The sequence below is a fragment of the Protopterus annectens genome, chromosome 1.part1 (assembly GCF_019279795.1).
Source record: "Protopterus annectens isolate FY-2018-M chromosome 1.part1, PAN1.0, whole genome shotgun sequence".
Classification (NCBI taxonomy): Eukaryota; Metazoa; Chordata; order Ceratodontiformes; family Protopteridae; genus Protopterus; species Protopterus annectens.
This window is the reverse complement of record NC_056726.1, coordinates 1,226,570,260-1,226,593,819: the sequence shown is the minus strand read 5'-3', so window position 1 is coordinate 1,226,593,819 and position 23,560 is coordinate 1,226,570,260. Positions and strand designations below refer to the sequence as shown.

The 23,560-nt window shown below is 41.2% G+C and overlaps 1 protein-coding gene across 1 annotated transcript in view; it reads right to left on the bottom strand.

Moving 5' to 3' along the window:
• Positions 1–12,062: 12,062 nt before the first annotated feature.
• LOC122809462 (flt3-interacting zinc finger protein 1-like) overlaps positions 12,063–23,560 on the bottom strand; it is a 78,069-nt gene continuing 66,571 nt past the window's right edge. The window contains exon 2 of the mRNA XM_044080991.1: positions 12,063–14,369. Within this exon, the coding sequence (XP_043936926.1) occupies positions 12,538–14,313 (1,776 nt within the window). The 5' untranslated portion in view covers positions 14,314–14,369 and the 3' untranslated portion in view covers positions 12,063–12,537. The remainder of the gene's footprint in view (positions 14,370–23,560) is intronic.

Here is a 23,560-nt window from a genome sequence, read left to right as displayed (position 1 = left end):
ATCGCACACACTATGAGTGCCTTAATGATTAAGGGAAGTTTCCCAATGCCACGGCCAAATTTTCCCTTCTAGTAGAAATACTCACCTCAGGTCTCCACTGAAAAGAAGTCACTAGTCTAGTGGAACTAAGCCAATCAACAATTGCTGAATACATAAATATATGTTTAACAGTCTAATTTTCCTACAAATGGGCAAAGCAGTTGAAGATCGAAGCCTTCTGTTTAAGGAAAAGAAGGCTGAGTACTTCTCTACAGAATGCAAACATTCCCCAGCAAAATGAGAAGTTCATACCCTACTTCTCCTCAACATGGTATATTTTACCACACAAGCACTACAACAGTCATTAATGTGGTTAGAATTAAGACAAAATGATCAATATGTGTGGTAATCTTTTAGAGCAATTTGTCTACCACAAGCACATATATTTACAGATGTAAGGGACAAAGACATAACCTTAGTACATGCATCACAATTTTTGGAAGATGCTGACAGAAGAAAACTTGTTTATCCTACAAAAAGCTTGATAAGTGTACTTGCTGTTATGCAGTCAGAATCATACTGGTATGAGCTAGACCTGTGACACAGATAGATGAAATCCTGGATGTGACCTGAATGAACCGGACTTGATTCATAACCTGGGCAATGGAGTATTTTGATGGGGAGTCAAAAGGAATATTGAGGTGAAGCTCGCTTCCCTCTCCTGGGAGGGGGGAGGCCTCATGTCATGAAAGGAAATACTGCCAGCCCAGCTAGCTGGAATTTTGTAAATAATTATATGTAATTTGTGAATATCAACATGATTCATATAAGATGCTTGTGTTACAACTGTATTAGAACAGTGTGTCATGTGTATATCAAACTTGGTTTGTACAAACATGTGTGTTGAAAATATATTTTATAAAGTGCTCGTGCTAAAAATGTGATCACAGCATGCCCTACTGGAATAGAACAGAAATGTACACGCACTATTCTAACTGTTTAAATGTATATATTTTAACAGTGGAAACTGGAATACACGAGGTTAACTTCAGAAAAATAAACTACATTAATTTACTTTATGGCAGCAAGGAGAGACAGTGTCTGTGCTGAGAAATTTTCTGTACTGCCATGGAAGTGTTTTATTGTTTTATGACTTCTAGCCTTTGCCAAAGACCTGAGGTCTATATATTTTCACAGGTAGATACTAAATACTACCAGCTGCCATCAATGGTTGATTTGAGCCTGGGAACTAGGAGTCAGATGGCAAGCAATGATGTCATCCTGCAAGTTATCTCAACAGTAATATTTAAGATATTTAGGAAGTTTCTTAGTGAGAGACTGCATTCTGTATTCTGCCCTGGACCTGGCAAGATCCATTCAGCACACATCTGCCTTGCTCTGAGTAAGTCTAGGGAACAGTATAATTCTCTTAGATATAGTCAGGAATATAACAACACTTAATTTAGATATGTTTCTTTATTTATTTGAGACTGTCCTACAATAAGAAGTTATGTCCTCACCATAACATTCCATCTGAGTAGGTAAACTTCATTAGTCTGCAACTTGTGGGATATGGATCCGATCTCGGATCCGAGCCGGCAACTTTACAAAGCTTAGATCCGAGCTCCTAGCTCCTCCCCTCACCCATAATCCCCTGCCAACCCTGACTGACCTCAGATCAAGTTTGCCCGCAAGCACTATAGTGGATAACTAACTACATTATCAGAAATGGTACATCACTATATGACATGAAACACATCTGAAGGTTAGGGGGATGGAGGGGGGGAACGGTTGCAGACAAATGAAGTTTACCTACTCAGATGGAACGTTATGGTGAGTATATAACTTCTTAATCTGAAGTAGTTAACTTCATTTGGTCTGCAACCTGTGGGACAGAGTCCCCAGCTACCTAAACCTTGGGCAGCCTTCATGGAAGGATATTTCGGAGCACTGCTGAGCCAAAAGAAGTTCTCCCTCTGGAGGTAATGTCCAATTTATAATGATTGATGAAGGCATGAGATGAGGCCCAAGTGGCTGCTGAACAGATATCATCCAAGGAAACCCTGGATTTAAAGGCGGCAGATGAAGCCATAGCCCTAGTTGAATGGGCACAAACTCCTTGAGGTGCAGGCCTGCCGGAATTTTGATACGCTGTAATGATACACTGTGAAATCCATCTCGATAAGGAAACTTCCGAGACCAGTTTACCTGGATTAAATTTGGCAAAGGAGACAAACAACTGGTCGGATTGTCTATGACCAGATGTCCTATGAATGTAAAATCTAAGTTGTCTGTGCACGTCCAAAGAATGTAGTCTGTACTCCCCTTTGTTCTGGTAATTAGGAAAGAAGACCGGCAAATTGATAGATTGGTTAATATTAGATTCAGAAACTACCTTCGGGAGGAAGGAGGGATTGGTCCTGAGGTAAACCCTATCCTTGTGAAAGGCTAAGTATGGGGGTTTCACAGAAAGAGCTTGCAATTCAGATACTCTCTTGGCTGAAGTAATAGCCACAAGAAAGGCTGTTTTCCAAGACAAATATTTGAGGTCTACTGAAGAAGCCGGTTCGAAGGGAGGGGCTGTCAGGGCTTGTAATACCAAAGTCAAATCCCATGGAGGTACCGCTTCCTTTATTGGAGGTCTAAGAAGAAAGGTGCTCTTTAGGAATGTTTTGCACAATTTTGTAGTAATCAAAGGACCCAATTCAGTACCTACGTGGTAATGAGAGATAGCTGCTAACTGAACCTTCACCGCAGAACAGCTAGCTCCGCCATTAAAAAGACCTGAAAGAAGGTCCAGCACCGCAGGCAAGGGGGCTGTAAAAGGGTCCAAATTATGGCGTTCTGCCCAAATAGAGAAACGCTTCCATTTACTACCATAGACCTGCCTAGTAGAGGGCTTGTGCGCTGCTACTAGGATAGTTTTAACTGGAGAAGAGATACCGGGAGTCCTAGCTACAAGTGGAACTGGAGCAGCCAAGCCGTAAGCTTGAGGCTGGCCAGGTCAGGAAGTGGGAGCCCCAGGGGGTGGGAGATTAGATCCGGAAGGGGATCTAGAATCCAGGGCGGATTCACTCAATGAGACCAGAGGTAAGGGAACCAAGCTTGGCGAGGCCAGAGTGGGGCAATGAGGATCATCCTGCTCCCCAACCGACTGGCTTTCTGAAGAAGTTTCAGCATGAGGGGAAGAGGAGGGCAGGCACAGAGAAGACCGGGTGGCCAAGCATGCACCAAGGTGTCCCTCAGGGCTTCCCCGGTAGGGGGAATGAGAGCGAAGTAATTGTTGCATTTTGTGTTTCAGGGAGATATGAAAAGATCGCAACAGGGCTGGCCCCAAATGGTAAAAATTCGACTCGCTACTCAAGGATTGAGGGACCACTCGTAAGGTGAAAGGATGGTGCGACTCAGTCTGTCCGCCAGGATGTTGGTCCGTCCCGGAATGTGCATTGCAATGAGAAAGCGGTTGGTGGAGATCACCCATTCCGACACTCTCATGGCTTCTCGACAGAGTGGGTAAGACCTGGTTTCCCCTTGTTTGTTGATATACCATACCGCAGACATGTTGTCTGTCTGGATTGCAATTGTTCCTATAGGCAGAAGGCTCTGAAGTGCTTGCAACGACAACAGCACTGCCCTCATCTCTAGAAAATTTATGTGCAATAAGGTCTCCGAATCGTTCCACGTGCCTTGGACCGTCCTGCTCGAGTAGTGCCCCGTGGTCACCGTGGCAAGAGGGGGGCTGTGGCAAAGGGGCGTCCCGCCTGGAGGTCCGGCAATTGAAGCCACCAAACGAGAGCCCTCTTGCAGGCCCTGCTGAGAGAAACTGGGTGACTCAAGGGGTATTGATGAAGGGACCATTGGACTTGGAGAGTCCACTGTAAAATCCTCATATTCAGACGCGCCATGGGAAGGTTTCTAGCGGCTGCCATGGACCCCCAGGGCCCACAGAACCAATCCCTCCGGAGGTTTTGAAGATTGAAAGATGGCCCGTACATGTGCCCTCAAAGTGTGCAACCGGTCGGGAGTTATGAAGACGAGTTGCCTGCTGGTGTCCAGTCTGGCCCCAATAAAATCTATCACCTGAGTCGGGGTGAGAGAGGACTTGTCCAAGTTTATAGTGATCCCTAGTTGTGGAGCAAGGTTGAGAAAGTAGTCCCTGGCTAAGCATAGTAGATGCCTTGTCGGGGTGGTGAGGAGCCAGTCGTCCAGGTACGGGAAGACCTGCATTCCCTGGAGTCTCAGGTGGGCCGCTATCACTGCTAATACCTTGGTGAACACCCTGGGGGCTGAGGTGAGACCAAAGGGGAGGACCCTGAATTGATAATGACTGGCTCCCAGCTGGAAGCGGAGAAACCTCCTGGACCGTTCGGCCATCAATATGTGGTAGTACGTGTCCTTGAGGTCTATGGAGCACATCCAGTCGTTCTCCCGCAAGAGGGGGAGAATAGATTGAAGAGTGACCATCCAGAACTTTTCTTTGGTTACTGACAGATTTGTAGGGAAAGATCGAGGATGGGCCTTAGGTCCCCCGTCTTTTTTGGCACCAAAAAGAACCTGGAGTAGTAACCCGATCCGGACTGGCCTGGGGGGACGTGGTGGATGCTCCTTTTTCTAAAAGCAGCTGAATTTTCGCAGATGCTACCTCCCTCTGATTGGGTGGAACATCGGGGAGGTGTCCGGGGGTGTCGGGAATGTAGGAAAAGGGAATTCTGTATCCCCTGGATATGATACGAAGCACCCAGCGGTCTGTTGTAATGGACTCCCAAGCTGCCAGGTGCTTCGAGAAATGCCCCCCGACTGCCTCCAGAGTGGAGCAGTCGGGCAACCCCTCAGGGTTGCTACGTGGGCCGATCAGAGAAGGCTTCTCTGGACCCAAAGTTCTTCGGGCCCCCTCTGCCTCTAGGGTGGCTTCCACCCTGTCCTCCTCTGCCGTGGAAGGACTGGGAGTCCGGAGCGGACTGGGATTGTTGTGACTTTCGGAACCACATCTTCTTCTGTCCCTTTTGGTTCTTGGAGAAGGACCTCTGGGGAGCAGAGAAGCGGACTCCGACGGCAGACAATGTCTTCCCATCTTTTTCGCTCTGGACCAAAGTCTCGCGAACTGTCATGCCAAACAGGGCAGAACCATCGAAGGGGGCATTCGCAAAGGACGTCTTGAAGGGTTCCACGAAATCACAATGTCAGAGCCAGGCCTGGCGCCTCATAACTAGGCCTGCTCCGCTGGCTCTAGCGGCTCCCTCTGTAGCATGGGATAAAAGCCGCATAGAGGTGTTGGATACAGACCTAAGAGTGGCCATGCGAGTGGAGTACAACTGTTTATCCTCCCCCGACATGGACTCCGGGGGCGATGCAGCGTACTCTTTGATAAGGTCTCGCTGCAGTCGAATCACATGTGCCATGTAGTTCAGGGACCTTACAGTGAAGGTCGCTGAACTAAAGACCCGCTTCCCGAGACGGTCCATCGAGCGAGACTCCTTGCTCGGGGGATGGACAGAGGGACTCTCTTGGGCTAACTCCCTCTTGGTGGCTGCCGACACCAACATGGCATCTATGGGGGGGGGTTCCTTGCTCCAATGGGATTTCTCTGCCGGTGAGCTCAGGATCTTGTCAGGATGTTTGGGGACTGGCTCCACAGTGTCCAGCTCCTTCCACACCCTAGTGGTGATAAGGTCCACTAAGGGGTCGGCTGGAGGGGACACCCAAGAGGTAGATGGGCCTGCTTCGAACGCCTCCAGGAACACGGATTCATCCGAGGAAGCCTTGGGGGCAGACCACCTCCCTCTTATCCTAAGCATTTCCATGATGTCTCCGAAGGAGACATCCTCGGGGGGGGTGACCTTGGGGAGCCTTCCCCCTCATCCAAATCCATGTCTTCTGTCAAGGACTTGGGGGGGGGGTCCACGTGCCTCCTCTTACACTTCCGCTTGTGAGGAACATCCTCGGGGGAACTGTCTGAGGACAACTCACCAGCAACGTCTTGTTCCAGGGGAACGACCCGAGACGTCAAAGTAGGCTGTCCCTGTGGCCGGGCGATGGAAGCCTTACCCAAATGAGAGGGAGTGCTGGATGGACCCATAGCAGGGAGCGGGGGCCTGGATGCACTCAACAGAGCCCTCTCCACCACATCGAAGGCCGAGGGAGAGCCACTCTCTCTGGGATCCGAGAGCCGACCCTCACTCGGATCCGATGGATGGATCGGAGCCGGCGCCGAGACCATCGGACCCGAAGGGCCAGTGTGCTCCGACCTGGATGGAGCCAAAGGCACACTAAACCCCTCTGATCCAAAGCTCAGAGTACGGCTCCGAGAGTTCGGATCCGACAAGGATGGATCCGGTAAACTCGAAGGAAGAGTCGCAGCTGAAGTACCAGATACTGTCAGCGCCGACCCACCCCCGGCTCCAACGCTGCCCGGCTCCGAGCACTCTGTACCCAGGAAGCGGGTCGGAGAAGGAGCTATCGGGGCAAAGAAGGGTGTTGAGCTCCCCCCCGGAGGGGGGGAGGCAGGAGCACTCCCATCTGCATTTGGGCCTGGATGAACCTTCGCATCACCCGGTCCAAATCAGCTTCAGAAAGGCTACGCGTTGATCTCGACAAGGCCACCGAGGCTGGCCGGGAGTGCCACCTCGATGACCTCGATGGAGATCGGGTCTCCTCCTCCTCGGGTCCCGGTGAGAAGCATGGAGACCGGAGCCGAGAAGGAGGAGACCTGGACGCCGTGGAGGGAGAAGCCCGCTTAGCCGGGGGGGGCTGAAGCGGAGGCCTCGGCCTGCCGCTTGTGGTGCTTCTCCCTCCGTTTTTCTTTCCTGGCCTCCCTCTCCTCTGGCGCCGAAGTGGGAGATTGAGTCCCGTCTGGGGGGAGAGAGGCAGGAGTGGCCGCCACCAAAGCCTGGGAGGAGGCCACAGAAGCACTGGAGGCCAAAGCAGAATCCGGGGCCAAGAGTCCCTCTAGGATCAGCTTCGACCTCTGGTCCTTCAGTGCCCTGGGGTTGAACGCCGTGCAGATAGAACACCCAGAGGAAAGGTGTTCAACCCCAAGGCACGGGACACACCGAGTGTAGCCATCCGCTGGGAAGAGCTAATGGCCACACTCAGTGCACTTAGAAAATATCGGTTTTGGGGCCTCAGACATTTTAAACTAAAAGAAAAACTCACTCAGTAGGCCCCAAACACACTAAACACACACACACAAACTATGACCAGCGAGGGATGTGGAGAAAAAAAAATTGACTAGAATTTAAAAAGGTTATCTAAAAAGGAGGTTATGACAAGGGAAACCTAACCACACAAAACACTCTCACAAGTTTAAATATAGAAAATTAAGAAATGAGGACTTATCTGCCTAAACAAACCAGGAGCTCGCAATCTAGCTGCTGCTTAGAAGTGTGGCAAACTAGATCTGAGGTCAGTCAGGGTTGGCAGGGGATTATGGGTAAGGGGAGGAGCTAGGAGCTCGGATCTAAGCTTTGTAAAGTTGCCGGCTCGGATCCGAGATCGGATCCGTATCCCACAGGTTGCAGACCAAATGAAGTTAACTACTTCAGATTGTTCTTTTAAATATTTCCTGTGATTTTGAACTCTGATGGCACTGTAATGATATACTTTTCTTGTTCTTTTATTATTTATTATTAAATATATTTAAAACTTTCATTGTGTCTGATCTTTGAAGAGCTATTCAAGTTCTGAGAGTACTTGCATATTTATTTGGTGACACTGTGGTCCACTCCAAACAGCCTTGCTCTTGGTCAAACTACCATTTATATTAATAGTTACATTACACAGTAAGACTGGACACCCTTTGTTAAGAACCTTAAAGTAGCTGATAAGGAGTGACTGGTGGCAGGGGAAACTACCTTATAGTATGGGCAGAAGGGAACATAGCTAGTAAACCTGTGCCAGCCTTCCCCAGGTGTGTGTGTGTAAATCAAACCTCAAAGAGTATGTGTGTTAGCTACTTGGGCAGGGACACGAAGCACTGGTTGGACAGAGAGGGTGCTGGAGGTCTTGGCTTGGTCACTCAGCTGAGATCTCAACTCTATAGCTGTGCCAGTGGGGAGTATTATTGGGGATCTGGAGAAAGAGGGAGAATCCAGCCCCAGACTGACTGTGGTCTCTTAAGAGAAAATTCATTTGATGCAGAGAGCTGCATCTGGAAATACTGTGTATGTACCTTGTCATCCTCCCAGTGTACATCCCCCACTGTTGCCAGTGGTGAGGATTGAGGCTCCTTGATTACTGGTCCAGTGGTGGGTCATCACACCTCACATGACTTTTGTGCACAATCAACCCTTGGGAGATTGTTAGCATACAATGGAATGGTATGGACTAAGTAAAACTCCTCTGATGGCTACTTGGATGCTGGCCATGCTGTGGCTGTGCATTGCTTCCTAAAGGAAATGTGTGGGTGTCAGTGACCATGGTGGCAATTCAATCCTCAACAGGCACAGATACCAACAAAAGAAATCTGGGGCTTAGGAATGAGTGGTATTCTAGATGGCAACAAGAAATGAAAAAAGGTGGGGACAATGTCAATCTTATTAGAGAGCCTTACGTCACTGTATCAACACCAGTACAAGTACAAGAGAAACATCATTCATCAAAGGGAAGGGAGCAGGTGATATAAACCTGACCAGGACTAAAGATTCAGATGATGGACAAACCCAAATCTAATGGCATACTGTTACAGTGACTCTCCCTGAAGATTATCTACTTTATAAAAACATGCAGAACTATGAGCTGCAAGAAAGGAAGACAGTGACTTAAATAAAACAAAAATAAATAAATGTTGGCCAAGATGCAATAATGCAACAGCAACAATGAGGTGGTGCAGTAACTAAACACCCAGAACTTCTGTTAGAGCACTCAGGCTTCACCATTGTGATCTAAATGTGGGACTTATGGATAGACAGCTGCATAACCCATACCACTCAGTACTATTTAAATATCAGACTTAACACATTGTTAATATTTTCACCACATATGAAGCATGCTTAACTCTCCTTTTGTGTAACATCTCATTTTATGGGTCCTGATCAAAGAAACGGGTCAATTTTGCAAGCAGCACAGGGGGGAATACAATGGATTCTTCCAAGCAAGTAGGAGGAAGGCCTGTAGAGAACTATGAGTTAACTTCTGTTTGACTGTCTTACATGTCTGCCTCTTGGGGGGACTATAATGGGCAGGCCACATTTCTTTTCACTCCATAATGTAAAGCAGTTGGTACCCCAAATCCACAGCTCTTGCTTAAACAGAACCAAGGAAAGGGAGCCAGATGGCAGACACTAATAAGGATGGGCATTTAAACAAAGTTACATTGAGGTTTATATAAATGATTTCAGACATCACATGCTCTTGTAATACATCAGAAAATGAGGAAAGCAAAGAAAAACATCTTGAAAATATATGACAAAAGCGTTATGCAAGCTTGGCTTCAGAAATAAAGGACATTTCAGTACATACAGAAACTGTGACTAAGCTAAACTGCCCCATGTTCTACCTAATAAAAAGCAATAACTCCTGATTAACCAACACCCTTCTTCTTACATCCCAGAACATATGTCCAAACCACTCATTTTTGAATTCTGCAACACTTTTTTTTTATTTCTGAAGACATCTTTTGAGTGGTAGTCTATGCATCTGCATCCATCTCTGGGAATCTATGCATCTGCATCCATCTCTGGGAAACATAACACTTCTATTCACATGCAAGTTCTCCTTCCTTGAATTTGCACCTTCCCTTAATGATGCTATGATCTTTGACTTTGTTTATTCATTTTAATTATTTCACTCACCCACAAACTCATTCTCTTCATCATGTGTACACACAAAGTTCTTTATTCTCAGCCTACAACATCTTTAGTTGCCCCCACATCAATTTTGCTGTCCTTTGCAAAGCTCTTTTTCTGCTAACAGCTTTATAAACATGCAATTTCTAGAGTTTAATTTTACCTGTTAACTGACAAAGTGAATGGCCATCATTTACGCAGGCCAAAAGGGAAGGTTAACTATAAAGAGACAGAGTTGGGAAGCTAATCAGCAAGCATGTCTTGGAGAAAACACAAACGTTGGAAGAACACACAAATTCCACTGACCATACATAAAGACCTAACCATGGACCTGTGAGGCAGAAAGCTTAATCCCTTTCAAAAAAACACAGAACTGAAGATTACATGAAAGGGACATAAAAACATACAAAAATAAAATAAAAATAAAATTAAATTAAACATTGGCCAAAATGTAACAGCAACAATGAAAATGAATGGTGGAGGATGGGTCATCCAGCACCTACCCACCATGTGCCTCTTCTGTTAAGACTACTCAGACATGGTCTCACAAAACTACCTATAAATCGAGGAAACACACCTTCATGGTAGTACCTCATCCATCCATGAAGCCTTCCAGATTTTAATATTGCCATCTTCAGCTTTCCTAACATAACTAAGACAAAGATCCTTTTCTTTTCTGTTATGGTGAGTATCTTGCCACCAGCTATGGAATCCTTCCCTTGTTATTTTATTATTGCTACTGAGATGATGTCTTGCACTTCTTTGCAATGAAACTGTGCTGCTACACGTGTGATCATTTATCTAATTTTGTAAAGTAACTTCTCAAACTAATGATGCTTTTGTATATCTTAGTGTTATCTAGATGTATTTTTGCTTTATCCTAGCCGCAAAAATCAATCTACCTGTAAATACAAAATGAAGATAACAGGTTCTGTAACTGAGCTCTACAATAAACCACATAAACACCGTTTCTTTACTACTCCCCTTACTAATATCGCCACCATCGTGTAACCTGTTTATTAAACCTACGGCAGCTGTCAGGTATCTATTCAAACTTACATAATCTGTACATTGACACTGAGTTAATCAAAGACTTGGTGGACAAAATCTATATGCTGAAAATCCCTTGATGCCTTGTAGAGTGTGTCACTAGCTTTTAAGTATTTATTTTTATAATCAGTTTTACTGATTTTCTAACAAATCCACATTGTATTGGTTTCCTTTACTTCAAAGTTTACTAAAAAGAAACTGGATGTGCCTCTAGTGTATTCAAGTATGTTGTGCTGAGAATGCTGACAGGTATTGTGAATGAAACATTTATTTCATTCAGGAGTCTTGGGTGGATCTCATTTGGTGCCATTGCTATGTCCACTTCCCAATCTAATAGTTCATTAACATCCTGCTATTATGACAGACTGACTCACACGGAGGTCCCTATCAAGGACACATCTTGTCTGCTGCCTCCTCCTCATCTTTTGGTAACACTAAAATGTCTTCTCAGTGTCATATGCTGCACATATCCCCCACTATTTTTAAACTTCTGGTACTCTTCCTTAGTTTTTCTCTGTTCCATAATGTATATGTTAAAAGACCTTTTACCACCAAAACAGCACTTAGCTAGCCTGGACAACCGTTAAGTTTGCTTGTCTTTTCTGCTTAAATCTATGTGATACTTTTCTCTCACCTACCCCCCACCCATTACCTTACTTTTCTTGTTTTTCTGTTAGCAATCAATGTAACCATATTAGAGAACCACAGATTTTTTGTCATTTTTCTTTGCTAATTTGCTCCCCTTCATACATTTTTCAACTCTTATCCTTTTATTTATTTATTTACTTTTTTTTTTAAATAAGGCATCCTTCCTGTTTTTCCCAAAGTCAGATTGTCTAAAGTACTTCATCCCTAGAGGGACAACTGGTTCTGTGAAACACTAATGCCTCTCTGTCACAGAGAAGTTAAGAGGCAAGCACTCCAAGGCCAAATTAACAAATTGGGTTACAATTTCTAATATCCCCTGCCTCAGGCGCATTCATTTCTTACCACAAGGGAAAAATAAGTGTGTGCTGAAATTGGTCAGTCATTACCATGTACTACAATTCTAAACTAAATGTTGTCCTTTTGCTACAATACAACAGTTCTGTAGGGCATCTGTGGAGCAGAAATGTTTTGTATCATCTGAATGCTACGGAGGTGGGGGAGCAGCTGAATTACAATGTATAAGAATGTCTTCATACAGCTCAGACTAGTACCTTTGGATGGATTCAATGAACTTTAACCAAAACAAACACAATTACACAAGTCTGATCTTTAAATGTTGAAGGCCTTTATCAATACTGATCTAAAAATGAAAAATAACTTGCACGTTGAAAATGAAGAAATAGCCTTTAGAATAACGGAGTTAAAACAGAAAACAAGCAAATTACATCTGGCCAGAACTAGTATGACAAACTAAGGGAAAAAAATACAGATATATATATATATATATATATATATATATATATATATATATATATATATATATATATATATATCTATATTTGTGTACATAGATGAAATAAACTATCAACATGGTAATGACCAAGCCACAAATGTACAATAACATAAAACCCAATTCTCCCTGGAAAATGGAACAGACTAGCAAAAACTTAGGTCTTCTGTCCCATCCACCACCACATACATGTTGTATGATGCAAGGCCTTTTACAGATCCTGACTCATTTAGGAACTGGATAAGTACAGTCTCAAAACCTGCAATACATGCCACACTTTCCAAGCTGTTACACCTTTGCTATGTGAGTTTCCATGTGCTTTGAAAGGCTGCGAGTCGTGACAAAGCCCTTCTGGCAGACTGTGCACTGGAAAGGCCTCTCTTCTTTGTGAAGCAGTTTGTGGTACTTTAGGTAGGATTCTTGTTTGAAACACTTGCCACAGTCAGTACATTTGAAAGGTCTTTCACCTGTATGGACAAGTAAGTGCCGTTCCAACTGACGTGGGTTGCGGAAGCGTTTATCACACTCAGGACATGGATATGGCCTCTTTCTACCAGGTTTAGGGGGTTCCTCATCCACCTCTTGATTAGTTACAGTAGGGCTGAAGTCACATAATGCCACCTGTTTGGGAATAGTACCCCACTGTCCAAAAGCAGCACTGTGAAAGTCTGTCCCTGTTACATGGCTCTGACAATGTCCTTCAAGATGGTACACAGTCCTGAAGCTTTTGCCACACTCTTCACACTGGAAGGGTTTGTCACCACTGTGGACAGCAAAATGTTTCATGAGGAGATCAGAATCTTCAAAGCCCATGTTGCATTCACTGCACTGATACAGGAGTTCGCCTTTTTTGATATCTGCAGAACATGGACTATACAGTACCTGAATTACATCTCTGCTGCCTGAAGTCTGTTTTTGGGTGGAATGCTGTGAATGGAATTTCCCACTTACTAGCCCATCTTCCTCCTTTTTAACTTCAGCTCCTGAAGTATTCTGCTTGGCACTGTTGAGATGCTTTTCATGGGAGCTGGAAGCATGCCTTTTAGAACCACTGTTCTCATGCACTGTTCTGTGGGCTGCAAGGTCCACAGCTGTCGTGAAGTTCTCAGTGCATACAGCGCACTGAAAGGCAGTGTGAGTCATCTTGTGCCTCTCCAAAAGTGAAGCACTGTTGAATTCCTTCTCACAGTTAGGGCACTCAAAGGGCTTTTCCCTCACATGACTGCGATAGTGTTTCCTTAGTCCTTCATGACTATCAAAACTCTCATCACATACATTACAATTATGCAAAGGCTCTTGGCTCTCTGTTTGTTCTTCAGCATTCTGTGATACAGGAGACTTCTTGACCCCAATTTGGTGCAGTTTCCTCAAATGGCGCCTTAAGTTACTACGCAAGGAGAATCTATTTTCGCAGATCTCACACTTGAAAAGTTTTTCACCGGTATGGACAACTCGGTGATGCAGAAGGCCTGTTGAGTCACGAAATCCTTTTTTGCACAAGGTACACTTGTAAGGTCTTTCACCAGTGTGAATTCTGATGTGGCTGGCCAGGTTAAAGGTATGTTTGAAGCACTTGCCACAGAACTTACACTCATATGGCTTAAGTCCGGTATGCCGAGCAAAATGTCGCTTCAGTCCAGACTTGAAACGAAACTTTTGGTCACAGGCAATGCAATGGAAAAGCTCTCTTGTCACAGCTACTGGTTCCTCCTTGATACGTGCATATCCTTCATCTACCTCAGTCCCAGGAAACCTAACCTGCTCTTTTTCTAAAGGAGATAGTTTTCCAACTTCACGATTATGACACCCACCTTCTCCAACCATGGTTTCCTCAATGACTACAGGGTTTTCATCCAGCACTGCTTCTATCCATGGCGGAGATTCACTCCCGTCTGTCCCCTGTACCTCATCTACTCTATCTATATTACTATCAGGACTTCTGTCACACACAGTTTCTTTTTCTTCATCAGGAATGGCATAGTCTCTTCTTTGCAAGGTCAGTTCAGAAGTTCTGTTCTGCTTGTCATACTCCTGAGGAACAGTGCTCCCATGAGAAATGTCCATTTTTTCTTAATTTAGTGAAAAATAAGACTCCTTTTAGACTGCTGGCTTTCACTAACCTGTAAAAACACAAACAAATCAATCAATTAATTATCACTTTTTTCATTTCTCATCTATCTCAAGAGACATATCCACTCATTTATGCTTCTGTATAAATGTTCATCAACTGCCTCCAACTCTTGAATGTTGTTTTTTTTCAGCATATATACACATTTAAAAAGTTAATTTCTTTGGCAGTAGGAAAAAAGACAAAACAAACGACTTCAATTTGCAAAGAAGCTATTAATAAGACAGGCAGGGCTACAACCAGTAGAGAGTTGATTATCTGAACTAATTGGGACCTAGGGTAGTTCGGACAATCAAATTGTTCGGATAATCAATCATATAATTGAACAGGATAAACTTCTAAAATCTTTCTACATGCAGGGAATACACTTTTCCACCATTCAGAGATTCTAGTGGATAATAAAGAATATTTTTCCCACACGAGCAGGCTGCAAGATCAAAAAACATGCACACGCGAATAAGTACAATGTTTATATATTCTGACTTTGTGTTTTTTCCACCCGAAAACTTTGGAAAACTGTGTGTTGGATAACTGACTCTCTACTTTAAGGATAGCACCAATATCCAGAACAGTTGAGCAATTTTCAGTAATAATTACTGTTAGCAAGAAGAAGAAAAGTGCTGGAGAAAACTGCAGCCCTCATTAAGTACAGGTGCAGAGCAGCCCATTAAAAAGTACCCTGCACTTTGAGGAAATGCATTGCAAATGACCAAGCCATTTAAGCTTAAACATATTTATTTATTTGCAATTTGATTACCGGGGAAGTCCACTGGGCCGAACTGACCCATTTTCAGTGGAAGCCCGGGGAGAAAAACTCTAAGATGCATTATACAATTTAGATACAACTGATCATTAATATTAAAGATCCTATTTAGATTAGTTACTCATAAATGCATTCAATATCATGCATAGTTAACACATTCATTAAGCTTGAAGGTAGGCATCATACAGTTTCATTTGAGGAAAACAGATATGGGTTAGGTGTGGAAACAGTTTACATACAAACCTTTTAAGAAAATGTAAATATGCTTTACATACACACATCAACAGTAGAATGTTATTTACAATATTTACAAGGTTGGGCTGTGTGAGGGTAGCTGTAGGAGTTGAGAGCTTAGACAGAAGCTATAGAAATTGTTGAGAGCTCAGATACACTCATAGGAAGATAACTATGATAGAGTTGTAGAGCTTGGGAACCAGAGCGAGAACCCCCTTGGATTAGGTTGGGTGAAGGCAGGTACATTTCCATTTAGTGGACATGTGTTTGAATAGTTGGGTTTTGAAGTTTTCTGAGTTTGGTATGGTTCTTAGTGTGGAGGGGAAGGGAATTCCATTTTTTGCCTAGTGAGAAAGATAGGAGAAGTTGGCCAGAAGGACATTTAGGTTTATGGATAGTAATTAAGTTCTGATTTTCAGATCTGAGAGCTCTGTTGGGTGTATAAAGGGGAAGGATGTCAGTTAGAGCGGGACATTTTGTTAGGTGAAATATGAGTCTATGTGCAGTAGTGAGTTGGAGATAGTCTAGGTAGTTTGGGAGTTCAAGCCAATTCAGGGATTGTAGGGTTAGGCAGTGATGGGTGGTATTTTTAAATTTAGAGGCAAATTTAGATATTTTGTTGCAGCAGTTTTCTAGTTTAGAGGTGATAGAGGAAGACAGGTTGGTTAGGAGAGGGGCTCCGTATAATAAGGGAGAAGAGAAGTCGAGGCCAGAGTTTGCCTGGTAGAGTTGGAGAGAAAGCGATTATTCCTATACAGCATACCTAGCTTTTGGTGGGTTTTCTTAATATTTTGTTGAATATGAATATCAAACTTGAGGTGTTCATCTACAGTAATGCCAAGTAGTTTGGCAGAGGGGACTACTTCTATAGGTGAGTTGGTTTGACTATAGACTTTGAAGGGTTCCGGCGTGTAGCTCGCAAGACATTTCCCTGCGAGTTACATCGCCGAAACCAATTGGCTGCAGCAGTAATTTGCCGTAGAGCAATACGGCGGAAAAGCATAGCCGCTGCAGCTGTACACTATGCACAGTAATCCTACAACCGGTGGCGATCCTTACAGACAGCTGCCCGGGCGTATTCTAGCAGGGACAGCCGTACTACATGTGTACCACGTTCTGTATTTTCATGGAAGGAATGCATTTATTGTATTATTTATTTATTTTATTGTCAGACGTCTGTCTCCTGTAAGTCAACTGATCCAATAGGTACTGCTGTACCTAACTTCAGAGACCATCTGAAGTGGGTAAGTGTTTGTAAAACTCTCCAACAAAAGTCCAAGCCAGTGGAAGGGGAAAAGGCAAGGGTTGAGAAAGCAAATTCCTTTAGCACCAAGGTACTAAAGAATGAGCAGTTCCTGGAATTACGGTGCAAATATCAGTGCTAGGGGAAAGTGCATATTGATGACCAACTGGCCAAGGCTAGCACCAGATTTTCACCCCCAACAGTGGGTATCACTTCTACCTCCTAACCTGTAACTGGCTGCTAATCATACCTGAGCAGAGATTTAAGCAAAGGGAGTTTGGTACACTGTGCAACACATTAACTTCTGCCCAATCCTTTGTATACTATAAGTGATTGTCATTAAACAATCTGTAAGGTGTTAAACTTTTTTTGGTATGAAGGAGTTATTAACATAGAAAGCTAATACGCCATTGCTACCTTTAAAATGAAGTTTGACAATTTACATGATGTTATTAAGTGATCATTTCTAGATAGTCTGTAAACTAAAAAAAATAGTCTTGACAGTTTACAAGCTACCTATAAATGTGTTCATGAACCCTTCATTCAGCTTGTAAATTGATGGTTTAAGCAGTCTCAATCACTAATGACAACTTTTTTTTACAGTAGCATATGCCTACAGCTCCTACTACAAGTTTACATTCAGGATGGTCATCCCTTCCACATCAGCCTTCCTACGGCTGTGGGCCAAGGAGCTGTGATAGACTTAAACTGGAGAGTCAAAATTAGACTTTCAAGTCATGTCTCTGAGTCAGAATCTCCATGTGATTTTGTGCCATATGAACCTGCATTTAAATTTGCAAAATTTTGCCTGAAATTTCCTTTAGTGATTGAGACGAAATTACTTATTATATTGTATTTCGTTTACTTTAAAAGAACTGAACTGGAACATGGCACAGCAACACCACTCACTAGCTTACTGAGATGCTGGAGGACGGGTCTTCGGTTGATAATGGCATAAACGTTACTAATCGTAACACTGACATCTGAACACACTGCATTTTTGAAAGTCTTGTTATCATGTAGCTTAGTTTGCTTTTAATTCTGTGGTCTCCAGTAGTACTGACAAGACAAGAATAGTGTATGGGCAACCTTATCCTAATGCTGCAAATGTGATGAAGAAACTCAGAAGTAAGTTAGTTATGTTAGACACTCATCATAACCTACAATCTGTGACACGAGACTAACAGTAGTAACAGTATTAGGACTATTCCTGAAGCTGTGTGTATGTTAGCTCAGTAGAATCCTTTTCCTCTAACATTTGGAGACCTCCACCATAGATGCATTAGCATCCATCTGACTGAAGCTGTCTCTCCTATCCTGTCTGGTATCTACCAGGCACACACTATCAACATTACTAAAGGAAGCAACAACAGGCATTAGCTTATCAATCTGATCGTATCTGGTTACAAACATACCGTACTGAAAGCAGAGACCTAGCCCTTCTGTAAGAGTAGCACCTCACAAACCCACACTTGTGGTGTTTACCTCATACAACTATCACATTTAGACTGGAAAAATCTGTCAACTCCAGACTGATCTGCTTAGTGTTGGGCTCCAGGCAGTACGTAATTCAAAATCATTCTGAAAAAGGAAGCATGAGATATTGAGATCCTATTCAGTTTACGTCGAAAAGGTGTGGAAAGTGAATGATGGTAGGACAGCTCTTCCACATGCAACTATGAAAGGAGCAGTAACAGACAACTGTATGAAAACCAAGACTGCTGCATGAAGGAACTCTTTCACCGAAGGTTCAGTAACCTCAGTGTTGATTCCATTATTAAGTATGGTCTGCAGAGTTCAGACTCCTTGAATGGTCACAGAACAAAATGAATGGAGACCTCCACGATGAAAAGTAAACTTAATTTATTGTAGGACCAAGCGCTTTCACGTACATCCAAGTACGCTTCTTCAGGTTTTTAAAAATATAGCTCTATACAGGTGCTTTATATATCTTAGTAAAACAAATTAACTTCAATTCTTAAATCACTCATTCAATTAATCAATTAATCAATATATATATATATTCATATATAGAAATATATTTAACAAACTACAACAACATTATTAAAAACTAATACTGAAAAAATGCAACAATCTAAGACATACAAATCTGGGTGAAACATATGTTAAATACAAATGCATATATAAAGTAAAAAAATACTAAGCCCTAATAAGATAATGATGTTGGACCAAACAATAGCTAACATCCAAGAATCTAGAGATTCAAACGTTCCTAGTCTCAAGCCTACTTAATACAAAAATATAGGCATATGGACGTTAAACTTCAAACTCTAGAAATCTGAAAAATGTACAAATACCTGGAAAATTATATATATATATATGTAACCACATTGTAACCAATGGCAAAAGACTTGAATTTAAACATTTTTACCTATGTGCGGCTAATACAGGTTTATACTAACTGACTGATTAAGTCCTGGTTGAAAATGGGATTTCAACCTTAAGATCCAGTTTAACTCAACTGTTTCTAAATAATTCTGGCTATCACCCCCTCTCTTATTTGGACTTATAACTTGTAGGACCCTAAATTTAAAAGTGTGATCAGGATACATATCTATGTGCTTAGCTAAGGCATTTGTTAAATTAATTTTTATGTCATAGATATGATTATAAATACGATCTTTCAACCTTCTAGAGTTTAAACCTACATAATAGGCCATGCATTGTGTGCAGGTAGCTAAATATATCAAATTTTTAGTCTCACAGGTAGCATGAAAATCACATATAAATACATAATTAAGCTCAGGGACAGTAAATTGATGGTCACTAATAATAAACTTACACATATTGCACTTATTGCAGGGAAATGTACCATATCGTAATGTCCATCTATTCCTAATAGCTGTTTCCCTATTAGTTCTCTCAGAACATAATAGCCTCTAAGTTCTTGCTATTCCTATATCTAAAAGTTGGTTGTACACCTACTATATTACTAATATCTTGATCTATAAGTAGTACATCCCAGTTTTTCTTAATAATATTAGTAATGTGTCTATTATCATTAGTGTATCTAGTGATAAAAGCCACCTTCTTGTTGTTAAAACTAACTTTAGGGGTATATTTATTTTTCAGTTCTGTAGCAATTTGTGGTCCATTTCTAGTATTTAGACTTGGAACTATACCATTTTTGGATTGTACATCTTGTTTCATACTTTCTATCATTGGCGTAGGGTAGCCCCTATCTCGAAATAATTCATGCAAAACGTCAAACTGCATATCGCTATCTGCACTGTTTTTACATAATCTAGAAATTCTTGTAAACTGATTTCTTACAATATTAGAAAATATAAACCGTGGATGCATACTATTGAACTGTAATAATGCATTCCTCCAGCATGGTTTTCTATATAATGTAGTTGAAACCATGCATTCCGTATCTTTACAAATGGTAATATCCAAGAAATCTATCTTGGACGATGATGACTCCATAGTAAATCTGAGAAAATCAGTAGTGGATTCTAGATAAGTAACTAGTTGTTCTAACTGCTTGTGATCACCATTCCAAATAGTAAGTATATCATCCACGAAACGTCTATATAATACTATGTTTTGCATAAATATACTTCTAAACAAAAATAGGGACTCCCAATAATACATAACCAAATTTGCATAAGAATTAGCACAGGGGGTGCCCACTGCAACCCCCCATGTCTGTATATACAAATTATCATGAAACAAGAAAAGATGATTATTCAACACCATATCTAATAAGGCACAAATAAGTAATTGTAAGTTATTGTCAAAAGTTCCATTTTTAAGTAATAATTCCCTGACAGCTTCAATTCTATAATCATTTGGAATTACTGTAAACAAATTTTTAACATCAAGTGTCACTAGTACGTAAGAAGGTGAAGCCACATTATTATCCATTAAACTTTGTACGTCATTTAGCAACTGATAAGTGTCTTTTACAATTGTGGGTATACTTCTAACTAATGGTCCTAACTTGAATTCTAAGTAGCTGGAAATGTTTTCAGTCACCCACTTCTCACCTGTCACTATAGGATGTATAGGAGGAGGAAAAACACCTTTATGTATCTTAGGAAGTCCCTTTATAAGTGGGACTAATGGATCCTTTACTAAAAAATAATCATACAGTTCCTTTATTTGTCTACACATAAGAAGGTCATATAGGGTGTAATGAACCATCCTAATTGTTTTAATAAGCCTATCACTGTCTATCTGTTCATATTTGTTGGTATCTTTCAGCATGTCTAGCATTAACTCAGTATAAAAGGTGGCATCCATTAAAACCATTCCACCAACTTTATCTGCTGGTTTTATAATCAAATTAAGGTCTTGAGATAAAGCTGTCTGGGCACTACGCTCATTAATATCTAAATTATAATATAAATCATTGTTCTTACGTGTAAAATCAGAAAAGTATTTATAAAAATCCCTTTCACATAACTTAATAAAACATTCAATATTGAAGGAAAAATTGGGAACAAACATACTTTTCCTTTTGAAGCGATTTTCCATATTAAAATCAACCTCATTAGTGTCCTTATAGTACAGTTTTAAAGACACTGCTCTTGCAAACAAACGTAGATCAACCAAAATCTCAGCGAGGTTGCTGTTTTGCGAAGGTATAAAGGAGAGACCTTTGTTTAGGAGGCTTCTCTCACTTGTACTTTAAAGTGTGACTTGAGAGGTTAAAAACAAGTTCTATCAGTTCTTTTGTCTTCTTCTTACCTCCGTTACTTCTTCTGAGAATTTCCTCTTCCGTCGATCTCGACTGTTCGATCTCACTTGAGATTGTGTGCGATACTGTACTGGAAGTGGTAAAAAACCACTTGAGGTAGATCCAGGGGCTGTTTTTGGTCTCGCTCCATTTTTATTTTTATTTATCAGAAGATCCTGTTCTCTAAGGCCTTCTTGATTTGGCGGTGGCGTGTTCATTACTGGCACAGTATCCGCTCGCTTACTTCCTCCTGTTGACGTCATTTCCATATTACTGGGGATCAAAAATTCATCAGTTAGTGTCGGATTTAAAGGGGCAATGTCTACTACACCATGTTGATTATTTAAGTTATTAGGTTGATTTACACAATCAATAGTATGATATTGGGTTTTCGGCCAAACAAAAATTTGGCCGGATAAAAAGTCTTGATAATCTCTTTGTAGCTTTTTATGTTTCAACTGTTGCAACCTGTCACTATAGGCAGTAACTTGTATATACATGGCATCAATCTTTTTATCATAGACTTCGCCTTTGTAGCGACTAAGTAAATCTCTATGCAGAGTCTCTACTTTAGAAGCTAACATATTTTCAGTGGGTGTAAAATAGTCAATCAAGAGTTTAATATATTGCTTACTGAAGTCTACATTTAATTGATGCCACTGCTTCAACAATTCAGGATGGCTGTCGCCATATGTGGGCATACAGAGAACCCGCATGCCTCGAGGTATTACTTGAAAGTGAAGGCACGCTTCCAGGTGTCTTCTTTGCCATAGTAATCTATGCAGTTTATATAGGTCATTCTCGAGTTCTCTGAGATTATTAAAGAAATCTTTAAGATCTATTACAGTACCTATATTATTTGTAGAGGCAGGAAAGTGTAGATCCAGATTCAGTAAAGGATTTTCACGTTGGCAAAAGATATCATTCCACTTATTAACCAGGCTCTTCAGACCTGGATTATAATCAAGCTCCACTGTGGGTGTTTCCATCGTGTGTTGGTAGCAGAATCCCAAAAGGAATACAAATATTAGAAGCAACAGGAAAACTACCATCCAAAGGTCTCACACCGAAAAACAAATAATATCCACAGAACAAAACGAATGGAGACCTCCATGATGAAAAGTAAACTTAATTTATTGTAGGAACAAGCGCTTTCACGTACATCCAAGTACGCTTCTTCAGGTTTTTAAAAATATAGCTCTATACAGGTGCTTTATATATCTTAGTCAAACAAATTAACTTCAATTCTTAAATCACTCATTCAATTAATTAATCAATTAATCAATTTACTAAAATTTTTGCTAAAACTGAAGTAAAACTCAATATCATTAAAGTATATACACATTAGATCCCTTTATATATATATATATATATATATATATATATATATATATATATATATATAGAAATATATTTAACTAAAACTATAACAACATTATTAAAAAGTAATACTGAAAAAATGCAACAATCTACGACATATAAATCTGGGTGAAACATATGTTAAATGCAAATGCATATATGAAGTAAAAAAATACTAAGCCCTAATAAGATAATGATGTTGGACCAAACAATAGCTAACATCCAAGAATCTAGAGATTCAAACATTCCTAGTCTCAAGCCTACTTAATACAAAAATATAGGCATATGGACGTTAAACTTCAAACTCTAGAAATCTGAAAAATGTATAAGTACCTGGAAAATTATATATATATGTAATCAATGGCAAAAGACTTGAATTTAAATATTTTTACCTACGTGCGGCTAATACAGGTTTTATACTAACTGACTGATTAAGTCCTGGTTGAATATGGGATTTCAACCTTAAGATCCAGTTTAACTCAACTGTTTCTAAATAATTCTGGCTATCACCCCCTCTCTTATTTGGACTTATAACTTGTAAGACACTAAATTTAAAAGTGTGATCAGGATACATATCTATGTGCTTAGCTAAGGCATTTGTTAAATAAATTTTCCTTATGTCATAGATATAATTATAAATACGATCTTTCAACCTTCTAGAGGTTAAACCTACATAATAGGCAGTGCATTGTGTGCAGGAAGGTAAATATATCAAATTTTTAGTCTCACAGGTAGCATGAAAATCACATATAAATACATAATTAAGCTCAGGGACAGTAAATTGATGGTCACTAATAATAAACTTACACATATTGCACTTATTGCAGGGAAATGTACCATATCTTAATGTCCATCTATTCCTAATAGCTGTTTCCCTAT